At 33.7% G+C, this 12,795-nt stretch overlaps 1 protein-coding gene across 1 annotated transcript in view; it reads right to left on the bottom strand.

Moving 5' to 3' along the window:
• The window catches only part of mcf2l2 (MCF.2 cell line derived transforming sequence-like 2), a 230,484-nt gene that overhangs the window by 64,426 nt on the left and 153,263 nt on the right, over positions 1-12,795 (bottom strand). The window contains 3 exon segments of the mRNA XM_056468129.1: positions 5,088-5,309; positions 9,032-9,157; positions 9,362-9,454. Coding sequence (XP_056324104.1) covers positions 5,088-5,309; positions 9,032-9,157; positions 9,362-9,454 — 441 coding nt within the window.

Here is a 12,795-nt window from a genome sequence, read left to right as displayed (position 1 = left end):
TGACAAAACTCTCAACAACCTATACTGTCTTTAATATGGTGTAAAGATTATTATGTGTTACTGAAACATCAAGGAGGATGCAGCACAGAAATATCAATTATAAATTAAAACTACTTTATTATTTTATGCAACAGCCTTGCATTTAAAAGATAAACATAAGGGTGATCATAAGCAAAAAGACCCCTGGCCTATAAGGCTGTGTTCACACTGCGAGGCTTAGTGCTCAAATCTGATTTTTTTCTCAGATCTGATTTGTTTGCATGGCTGTTCACACTACTCTTTCAAATGTGGCCAATATCAGATTTGCAGTGTGAACAGATCCTGTTCCTAAACTGACCCGTATGCGCAAAAGTAGCACAAAATGTCTGTATACTGTATGAAGTAAGCATGTTGTCAAATCATGCTTATGATTATTACTCTTTTCACAGACAACCGTGATGTATTTCATGAACTGTAAAGGGTTGTTCTGCTACTACTAATGTGTATTTCGACATTTGAGACCTAAAATAAGTCTCTTGTAATTGAAAACACAGATTATTTGTGATTTATGACAAGCATGTCGCATGGTGCTCTGACCACCGGTGTAGTGAACTCATAAAGGATTAATGAGCAGCCGCAGACTGAACTTTGAAGGCGGAGTTAGTTTATCTACGTTTGCAGAGCTATTTAATTTTACTTCATTATAAACAGCAGACAAGTGCAGAAGGGGGGTTTGGGTGCTTGAGCACCTGCCTTTTTTTCCTTTGCACACGGATCCCCTATCCGCAACACCCACGATGCTCTTCAGCTTCGCGATCAACCTGTGCCTCAATCGTTAACCAGATTAGTTAACAAGCACCAGTTTTGCCTTCAAAATCTTTTTCAACATAAACAACCAACTTTCTGTGGTACAGTAATCGCCCTGTGTGTCATTCTACTATGCTCCTGAGCAGTAGACAACGTTTGCAGCACAGAATGATGACGCATGTCGCTTGAAGATTACATGAAATCCGACATAACCGTTCACACTGCGGTCGCATGGCAAAACATCAGATCTGTGTCTGATTTAAGACTACATATGAAAGTGGCACAGATCTGACCTGAAAAGATCAGATTCCAAGCGGTTTGGGCTGTTCACACTGTCATCACCTGAGTCACATGAGGGGGAAAAAAATCTGATTCGGGCCACATTTGCCTGCAGTGTGACTGTAGCCTAAGGTGCTTAATGGAATAGGCTATCTTAAACTGACCAGCTATATGTTTTTCTTTCCCTTATTTATTTATTTATTTTTGACGCATGTACTCGTGTGTGTAATGGCGGCACACCATCTTTACCAGACTCAGACAAAGTCCGCCTTTCCTTTCACTCCACCCCGAAGCCCCAGCTGGCCCTCTTTGGCGCAAGTTATTCGGCGAGCCCAATCAAGCCCCGGAGGTGACAGTGGAAATGCAACTGGCCCTGGCTTGCCCTGACATGCTCGCTTTAGGCGCGATAGTGGAAACGCAGCTATTGAGACTGGAAGTCTTGAGCCAAAAAGATTCCAATGGTTGTGCCCGCTGGTACATGAAGAATAAGGTCAATGGTTTAAAGGTAAAGAAAAGTTGTAAAAATGGTTTATGTTGTTTTGATAATTATTTATGTTTATTTCACATTTCTTGTTAGTATGAAAGCTAAATATAAATAAAAGGTTAACATTAATTTATTGTACTGTTTATATTTCTAAACTATTGTATTGTTTTATAGGAGGAAGTTTATTAGACTTGGCCGATTTTTTTTCGAGACCTTGGATAGACTTAATGAAATGTCTTGCCAATTTTTCGGAGGCTTATTATATATTGTATCAATATCGAATTTTATCATATCATATTGTGATATAAATGTTGGTCATATCATCCAGCCCTAGGTAAAAATGAAAACAAAGAACAAAACAATGGTTTGTTCTGCAGCCAATCGAGTAAAATTATTTCTTAAAAAAGCAAATAATACTTGTCACAATCACCAGCAATCCGGGCTTGTAGATCACTGGGAATCATTCACTTTCACTCAGGACTACAAATCTGTCAACATATGGACTACAAATCCTCATGCACCACACACACACCTGTTCCGGTTTTCCTGCTGATTGCTAACACACAGCTGAAGCTGTTCAGAATTGATTACATGGGCTTTAAAAGCAACACAGACACACACGCCAGTTCCTGAGTCTTGTTATACTGTTACTGTGAACATTACAACGGCTGTACTGACCATTAGCCTGTTTAATGACTACGCCTCTGGATTGCCTATATATGTCTGTTTGACCTTGTTGACCGTTGCCTGCCTGACCATTCTGTTATTAAACCTGCATTTGGAACCGCACCTCTGTTGTCAGCTTCCTTATCACATTACAATAACTGAGCAAAAAAAATTATGGAAAATAATGTTAAAAATGTCTCTGTTTAACATCACTTGAGAAATATATTTTTTTAAAGAATTCCATTTTCACAGGAGATATACATAAACAAATAGCATGTGATTATAATTGTATAATTTGTTTTGCAGCCATACATTATGTTTATAACTGCACAATATAAACTTACATTTATAAGTCATTTTCTAATTTTGTAGCTTTACCATCTTGCCTGTCAAGCGTTAAAGTTCAACTTATCAAATGACCAGAGTGACTCCAGCTACACTATAAACAAACTGGATCAACAGAGCACACCCATTTAGTCAACACAACTGTAAAACTGTATGTGCTCCACTTAATGCAAAAGCTCCAAAGAACCACTTGGAGGGATTTATATTTGCATTCATTCACAATCATATCAGTTGCCAGACAATTGTGTCAAATATTTGCTCTCAAATAGAGCAAGAAGAAAGTTGCCCCATTGTTTAAAGGCAAAATAAACCTTTAGTTTAGATAGAGCTCATTCTGGGCAGCCAGGTGTCAACCATTGCTTTACTATACTTTTATTTTATTTATGGACAAATCTTTGCAGTTTGAGCTGATAGTTACTACCTGGTTTTTCACTTTAATGGGGAGTGAATCTTTTCAAAGTTTGCAAAAAAGGAGAATCAGTGAATCAGTTGCATTTGCATTGAGTTGTTTGAGAGGCTTTAGTTGGTTTTGGTAATAAATACAACAAATAAATTTAACAAAGAATAGAAGTAAAATGTCGTTTAATTCTGGTAACTTGCTATTTCATTCTAATTGTTTGTGAATTTTACAAGCAAATTAAAATGTTTACAATTAGAATTTTTGTCTGATTATTAGACAAAATTAGACAATTAGATTATTGGACAATTAGAATTAACTGTCTGTTTTTTAGTATAATTAACATACCATTCAATAGTTTGGATTCATAAAGAAATGTTGGTTGTTGTTGTTGCTGAAAAAATTTATATTTATAAAGGTGCAGTATATAAGTTTGACACCCAGTGGTTGTATTAGGTATTGAACTCCTGGTTCAGAACACATTTTCCCTTTTCTGATGAGTCCACGCAAGCGCGGTTGCCAGATTGTCGACACCAACAGGAGCATACCTGACTATCGACCATAAAGGCTGGTTTTAACCGTTTTCTAACTAAAAGCAACGGTATGAGATAGAAGATACATTTTTCAGATTAAATTACATTTTTGTACCAACCAACACCTGAAATTTATATTTTAGATTTATATTTTCTATTTTTTCTTTGCAGCTGAACAACGATCACCTCAGGTACACCTCATGTGCTTTATTCAGTGTTAAATGCTAATAATGTGAGTTTGAATGCCATCTTACATTTATTGTCATACTACTAAAAGCAGCAGCATGTAGTTCACCTTAAAATTTGATAATAAAATAAACACATTGAAATTGAAGTTTAGAACTGTAACTCAGGGCAAGCCAACACACATTCAACATGTATATTTAATAATGTTAAAGAGGTTCAATGTGTATTAATTAGATTATAAATAATAATTTACCATTTTACCATTTTGTTAGAGTGCAGTAAGTGGACTATTCTGTGCTTCTGAATGGCTGTATTTAAATTTCTGTCATGTTTCGTCTGGTGCAAACAGCCAAATTGCTTATTACTGCAAATAGTCACGTAGCATGTTGTTAGGACACGGGGTTCCAATGTAACCTGCTCACCTAATGTTTATGTTCATAATATTTATATTATGTGGAACTCTGTCATTTCAGGGCTGTTACTGTCCACCGGAGGTCGCATTTTTGGTTACGGATGCATATGAGAGCCATCATGACAGAATGAATCAAATGCTCTGTTTTCCGCCAAGGCAACCTAGGATGCTGAAAAATCATTGGCAAAACTGGCATTGGGCAGGTTAAAAGAACCAAAACAAAGACAGGCATTCCGGCACGTAATGAACAAGTTTTCAAAGCAGAATAACTGACTTTTAAATTGTTTTTCAGATAAACAAGTGTGTTCATTTAGCATGTTTCTTAATTATCTGCAAACATATTATGGTATTTTTATGCTTTAGAAAAGTCAAAAACTTACATACAGCACCTTTAAATTAATGTAAATGTAGTAAAGTCATTTATACCGTTAAACATAATTTCTATTTCTTATGTATGCTGCTCATTTAAATGTTAATAATAAAAATTATAATAATAAAGAATAATAATGATTAAAAAATGCTATAAAAATAAAAATTGGTTTTCTTAAAAATGTCAAGCTGCACATCTGTTTTCAATATTAATAATAAAACTAATGATACATAATAATAATAATGTGCACCAACAGTAATAAAATGCTTCACATAAAAATTAGGTGTGTTTCTATTAAGTTGCTTTAAGTGGCAGATTTTGGTGTTGCTACCCTAGTAACCTGATAAACAATGAGTGGTTGATTGGGGTATAATTACACTAATAACCAAATAAACAATGACACTATCAACAAAAACAGCTGATTAGTTACAGTACGTCGACTTATTGGTCACATCATCACAATTCATCCTGCAAATGTGTTTCCATCTTCCATTATGCACATTTTGTGCACAAGTAAAAAAAAAAAAAAACACCTCAAGCTAATATATATTTTTTTGTGATATGTTTTTTTTTTATAAGTTCCTGATGCTCTACTTTAAAATGCGCATTACTAATGGTGTCCTTCTCACCTTTAATGAGTGCTTGAAACTGTAGGAAGGGGATTTTTCATGGCCATCAGTCATCTCCTCACGTTTCTTGCAGAACAATATCATTTTGTGGTAGAGGAAGAGATGTCTCTGCATGGGTTTGAAGCGTGCCAAGTCCTTCACCTTACTATGACCTTTCTTATGGTCTGTCCAGACATTAAACGACCCCTGCATAAGCAGTTTCCCCAAATCATTCAAACTGCCCTGAAAGACACAAAACCCAACACAATACTTATTACATACACACAAAAAAATAGTTTGCTGCTTGTTCAAACTACTTATATAAAATGAGTTGAAACAACACAATTCTTGAGATTTTTTTGGGACAAGTTAATTATTTTACGTTCAATACACTAAAATTTGTTAAGATAATTTAATCGATTTGTGTTGGGACAACATGAATGAATTGTATGGAACTCACTATTTTTTTTACAGTGTACTCTATGCGTTGCTAAAAACTTATATTAAAGGCACTACGGATGCACGATATATCGGCGGCCATATTGTTATCAGCCAATAAATGCTATTGTTAATCCTATCGTTATCTGTCCGATGTCAACATTAGGCCGATAGATTACATAATTGTACAAAACTGCCTGCCTTGTGCATTCGCAGGTCGAACTTATTCAGACTTGTCCAGTATATAACGGAGCTTTCCTCACACTGTTTAATCCTGTGTGTTTATGCTGTGTGTTATTAACTCAGTAAGTAACCATATTCCTTATCATTGTAGATATGTTTGATAGACTGTCATTGTGTATTTTGGTTTAAATCGCCTTAGGAAAAAATATTATGTATAAACATAATAGCAGCGATGCACACGTGCCAAACTCGTTGGGTTGTTTGTAATCTAATGTGATTATTTGTTATCATCAACGCGTTGCTTGCCATGTGCCATTGATCTAAGATTGTATTCAGTTTGATCGGCATATTTATAACAATTATATTGAGCGCGTGTGATAGCTATCAGCACTAACGCACATAGTAAGTCATCAGAGCTTCACAGCACCCCAAACAGCAGCATGCGAAGAAAAGGAAATCATTTATTTTTGGCATGCTGGTTTAAATCATGACTATAGGTCTATATAATCACCTTGCAATTTTGAAATTATTGTCATTGCTTTGAGTAGGCTATAGTTATTGCTTTGAGTAGGTTATTCAATTTATAAAAACTGATCAAACTTTTATGAAGTTTTTAAAATAAAATCAGTTGTTCACTGAATAAAAATATAACACTTTGAAATATTTATATTTATTGGCTATAGTATACAGGTTATCAGCCTCCAAATCTTAAAAAGTTTTCGGTTATCGATATCGGCCAAAAAATCCATATTGGTGCATCCCTAAAAGGCACAATATGGTTCAATAATGTTCTTAAAATATCTCAAAACCACTAGAACAGTGTTAAATATTTAGCTATCTTATGGACTTACATTGTCCCAAATATATAGAAAAATGTTCAGATGCAGAGAAATAATTGCTTTTAAATTGTATTAAGGGACCTTGATCTTTCTTCCAACAACTTTTAACCTTAACAAGTTTGAAAAAGTTACTTTTATTAACATTTCTAATAGTTTAAATTGATTTATTGTCTGTTTTGGTGTTGTAAATTATGCTACAAAAACCTTGTAATAAACTGCCAGTATATTTTCTGTTATTTTACAAACTCATTTCTCTACATTTTATTTCTATTATTTCTTATACTTTATATTATTTCAAACTACTAAAATGTCAATAAAAGTCACTTTGTTAAAGTGTAGAGTTGAATTTTCCACATCGAAAGTCGACAGAGCAGAGCTCAAGGTCCCACAATGCAATTCACAAACATAAATAAAACAGTGAATCATAAAATACAAAAAACTGTCAATTAACAGATATCATTTACAGTCTAAATACATTTGTATTGTATTGTATTGTATTGTATTGTATTGTACATACAATCTGTGCAGTACAATAAAACTCACAACATATCTTAGTAACTTTTCTCGAACTTGTCAATCTTAAAAGTTGCTGGAAGAAAGATCAAGGACCCACAATGCTATTGAAAAGCATAAATAAGTCGGGACAAATAAAAAATAAAAACATGAATCACAAAATACTGCTAATTTCACTGCTAATTTACAGATATTTTTGACTGCGTAGTATGACAGCGTACAACGGCAGATATTTTTGACAGCGTACAAGGACTAGGCCTGTCACAGTATCTATTTTTGTTGTACAACATATAGCACCAAAATACATTGCAATAAACAATTTTATTGTCATTTTAAGAGCATTTTATAATGCCAGAATGACAATATAATATCATCACAATGCAAGTACACTCCCCTAAGAACACATAATATTTCAATCTTCAGAATGTTTTATTTAATTATAGTCATTTTTACTATTTAAAGATTAGGCATTGGAATCAGAATGTGAAAATGATTATCAATAAACAAGCCAATAATAATCCATTCATTCATTCATTTTCTTTTCGGCTTATTAATCTGGGGTCACCACAGCAGAATGAACTGCCAATTTATCCAGTATTTGTTTTACGCAGCGGATGCCCTTCCAGCTGCAACCCATCACTGGGAAACACCCATACACACTCATTCACTACAGACAATTTTAGCTCACCCAATTCACCTATACCACATGTTTTTGGACTTGTGGGGGAAACCGGAACACCCAGAGGAAACCCCATGCGAACACAGTAGAATATGCTAACTCCACACAGAAATGCCAACTGACCCAGCCGGAGCTCGAACCAGCGACCTTCTTGCTGTGAGGCAATTGTGCCACTGCGCCACCAAGCTGCTGCCAATAATAATAAACGTAAAAATAAAGAGTAATAGAGGCCGCAATATCTGCTACCAGATCTGTTTTCAGTTGTCAAACACTCACATAAAAATATACTATATTAATTAATATATTATTCTATTAGTATTTTATTATTATATTATTAGTAAATACTAAAGTGTTTTTATAACCATACTGACACTGACACCTCCAATAGAAATAGAGATGCTGCATAATCAGCTAAAATGCTGCAAGAATTGTTTAGATATAGATTGCATCACAGTGATTGAGGTCATGTCCATGTGTTGTGTGATAAGTTGATATATTGATTATTGTGACAGGCCTAACATGGACTGTGGCATAATAAAAGCTCTGCTGCTATTATGCCCCATCAAGCATGTCTCTCATCTTAGTATTTTTTATTCTTCTTTCATTGAGTCACTTTTGACTTATGCCATAATATGCTGGTATGGTCATTTGAGTGTGACAAGCAAAAACAGACTTGCAAGAATTGGTTTATATTTCTCAACAGATTATTGGCACTATAACCTTAACAGTATTGGGTATGAGCATGAGGTAAGAGTCTATGGCAATTTTAGCTAATGAAAACCATCCACTTCATTCAGAACTTCGCCTTTTTCCATCAGGAGTTAGAGATAGGTCAAATAAATATTTGTGTTCGTTTGTTCCAGCTTTAAGCCTGTATTTAATTTATAAACACTGTAAATTCCTGCTGTTTGAATGTGCTTTGGTTGATAACTCCTTTTGTTTAGCTTTTATTTTATTATTATTTATGTCAACTTTTATGTTTAAGTGTGTGTTGTATTGTATCAGTTATTGCTGTCAACCAAATCGGACACAATAAAGAAATCTCAATCAAATTCCCTCCAATCATCAGCGAATGCTTTAGCGCTCTCGTTTCACTTTTACAGCTGTCAGCTTTACTCTGCTTCATACTACTATGATAATAAATTTTCAATATTTTAGGAATCCCATAGAATGTAATGAAGATGACAACTCCCATCATTCCACACTCAGCCACGGCGTAATCAAACTACACCTTTGTTTGTTGTGAATATGAGCCCTCCGGTGGCCAAAATGATATACTGTGCCTTTAAATTATGAATATAATATGCAGAAACCTCAAAACCAGTGATGGCGATCTGATGCATGGAGTCGTTGACCGATTTGATGATGTCCAGCACTGTGGCCTGAGCTTCCTCCAGCTCAGCGGTGCCTTCTGGGTTCTTACTGCACTTCAGCATCTCCTGTGAAGCGAGCAGAAGTGTGTGTGAAAGAGTTTTGTAGGATTAGATGAGTTGAAGTCAAACTAAATGTAAAACATAGTGATAATGTGCTGATAATGAACTGATGCAGGGAATTAAACCTGTGATGCAGGGAAGGAAAGTGGTTTTGCTTCATAATAGCATTAAATACAGTCTTATTTTATATTAGCGTCAGCTTTAACTCACCTTTAACATTAGCTGGTATTTGGTGATTCTCTGCACAGGCTTTAGCAGATATGCATCTAATGAAAGTTTGTGGTCCAACCTTTTCTGACACTCCTGCAACAAAGAATATAAGCAAAAACGTTTTTTTTTTTTTAAATAGATCGATTTCAGTAGTATCGTTTGCAGTGTGCTATTGCGTTGTTTAATTCTTTGCCTTGTGCGTTGACCTTTTTTTAACATTTTAATATTTTTTATTTTTATTTTTCAGAAAACAAAACCACAAACATTTCATCAAAACATTTGTGGCTTTGTTTCCTGAAGAATGCATTAAACAAAACAACAACAACAAAAAAACATTCAAATGAAAATATTTAAATGAGAAGGGCTCACTACTTGAACCATTTAACAATTAACATTAAAACAATTAACATTTTTAACAAGTATTTTTCTGCTATACTGAAAAATATTTATACATTTTTATCAATTATTTTTTTATTTAAAAAGTGAGTAAACCTGTTGCTTTAAAAGCAATTAGTTGATTTCACTTAAAAGGAGTAAACCAGTTGCCTCAAGATGAAGTGAGTGAACTTTCATCACCTGTGCACAATTGTAATCAAGTTAACTTGACAGTTCCTACACTGTAAAAAGTGAAAACTTAAACAAATTACTTTGACTTGTTACAATTAAATGAACTAAGTTTGACAAACTTAAATTATGACAGTTTTCGGTAATAAAAGAAGTTAGTTATTTTAGGTGTAACATGTTTTAGTAATTTATTTATGGCAAGTACAAGTACTGTCCGCTATTAATAGCCACAAATGATTACATTAATATGGGAAGGAAAATATTTTAACTTTAATAAAAGTATTTTTTTACCATTATTATTATTATTATTATTATTATTATTATTATTATTATTATTATTATTATTATTATTATATTATTAACAACATTTTGAATGATTTGTACTGTACTTTATGTACTGTTCCATTCTTGTTTTCTTAAATTACTAAAACTTATTACACCTAAAAGAGTTAAAAACTTATTTATTACTGAAAACTGTCATAAATTAAGGTTGTCCAACTTAATTAATTTAATTGTAACAAGTCGAAGTAATTTGTTTTAAGTTTTCACTTTTTACAGTGTAGTTACAATAGGTTTACTCACTTTTTAAGTGAAGCAAATAATCACTTCTTACAACAGTGTCCTGTAATTTTATTTACTGTACATATTTAGTTTTTTATTCCTATTTAATTTCTTGTTTACTTATTTGTGGAACTTGCTTATGGTACTGTTTAGAGCAAGTGCGAATTCTTCTGTTGTTAGAGCTGAATTACATTTTAAATTGACAGTTTATTTAGATAATTTGCAATAAAGTGCATATACACTCTTGACATCTGGTTTTATTATTATGTGAGTTTTTTTGTTGTTTGTTTTACTTGCCATATTTTAGTACAAATTTCAACGAATTTATTACTGTGAAACAGTTTTTTAAAAGGTAGTTCAACCAAAAATGAAAATTATTCTATTAATTACGAGGGGTGTCAAAATGAATGGTTTCTTCGGTGCACCACGATGCAGACGTGGACAATTCGGTATCGGTTCAGTAATAGATCATAACCAGTTATTTTGTACTGAAGCAAATTGCAGTTTGCGGTAGCTAACTATGGCGAGGGAGGCAAGCGCAAGTAATTAAAACACTCCAACTACTTAAACACAGAAACACAATTCATTGCGTGTGTGTTTGCTGGACAGTCTTTCACTGACACTAAAGTTACAGCAGAAGCCCTGCTTCACTGTTTTAGAGAAAATTAATGTAAACTCAATTTTTCACTGGGGACCATTGACCTACTGGCTTGAGGTAACTTTTCCTGTCCTCTCGGCTGTTACAGTGATACTTCTGGATACAGACATGAGCGTGTGTCTGCAGAACGAGTTTTCCCCTCCGCATCAGCTGTGATCGCCGCTGCCGTTTATCAGTGTCACTGATCGGTACTAGGGTCCACAGCGTTACAGCCATTCGCAGTCCTTTCTGTTGAGCATGTGACCAAACTCGCTTGTCAAAGCTCAGAAAGCGAGCAGGATAATATTTGCATTTGTTTATTTGCTATAAACGCTCATGCTGTTCTGTGCATGTACTTGAGTTTTAAAGGTACAGTTCATATATCTGACTGTATTAAAGGACAAAACTGTATTACAAATAATATATAAATATATATATACACTTTAATACAAGAATTGCTGTGCTGTGAAGTATAATATAAAACTGTGTATGGAAAGCATTGTCAGTCCACCGTGATGCACCGACATATCACATTGATCTGAATCGATGGCATGATGGCACCTACACTATAATTACTCACCATTGACTTGTTTCAAACCTGTTTGTGTTTTGTTTTTGTTTAAATACAAAAGAAGATATTTTTAAAAATGCTGGAAACCTGTAACTTTTGACCTCCATAGTATTTGTTTTTCCTACTATGGATGCCAATGGTTACAGATTTTCAGCTTTCTTCAAAACATCTTATTTTAGGCTCATCAGAAAAATAAATGTCCAAATGTTTGGAACCACTTGAGTGTGAGCAAATGATGGGTGAACTGTGCCTAGAGCAAACAAAAGAACTAAACAATTCTTCCTGCTGTTTCATTGACTGTTTTATTGATCCCTGAGATACAGTAGCACTGACTTTGAATGAAGTTGGTTCAATACAAAAAATAAATTGCAGTTGTAAGTGTAGTAAGCTACTTTTACCATCTTGCTGTAGCTTAGCGTGCTACGTTTACCATGTGGCGTAGATTCAGTTTAGTGAAGCTTTATTGAACATAGCTGACAGCTTAGCTCACTACAATTTCCAGGTAGATTGCTCAACACTGGCCGTTTCTTAGAAATTGCTAGTACATCTCATAAACAATTATACTATCTGGATTCTTTGTACACCTTTATTTTTCAGTGTGTGACAGTATTTTTTTAAATACAGAACCAAAACTAAAGTTTATATGTTACTTTTTTTATTGATATTGTTGTTGTTGTTGCTGTTGGAAGAAAATAATACTTTTATTCAGCATGGAAGAACACATTTAATTATTAAAAAAATATATAAATAAAACAGCAAAGCCATTTATAATGTAAAAAAAAAAAATTATGTTTCAAATAAATGCTGTTCATTTCAATTTCCTGTTAAAGAATGCTGTAAAAGCATTAATAAATACATTTCAACATTAATAATAATAATAATAATATTAATAATGTATCTTAAACAACTAACAAAGTATTATAATAAATGTTAAAGGATCATGTGACACTGAAAACTGCAGAAATTATGCACAAAATTGAGCTTTGTCATCATATCTACAATATTTTACATGTTTACTGTATTTCAATCATATAATTGCGGCGTTGGTGTGTATAAGAGACTTTTTTCTTTCAAAGATATGACCAAATCTTACCAAGCTCA

The sequence above is a fragment of the Danio aesculapii genome, chromosome 11 (assembly GCF_903798145.1).
Source record: "Danio aesculapii chromosome 11, fDanAes4.1, whole genome shotgun sequence".
Taxonomy (NCBI): domain Eukaryota; kingdom Metazoa; phylum Chordata; class Actinopteri; order Cypriniformes; family Danionidae; genus Danio; species Danio aesculapii.
The sequence above is the reverse complement of the archived record's forward strand: the minus strand, read 5'-3'. Positions and strand labels throughout refer to the sequence as shown.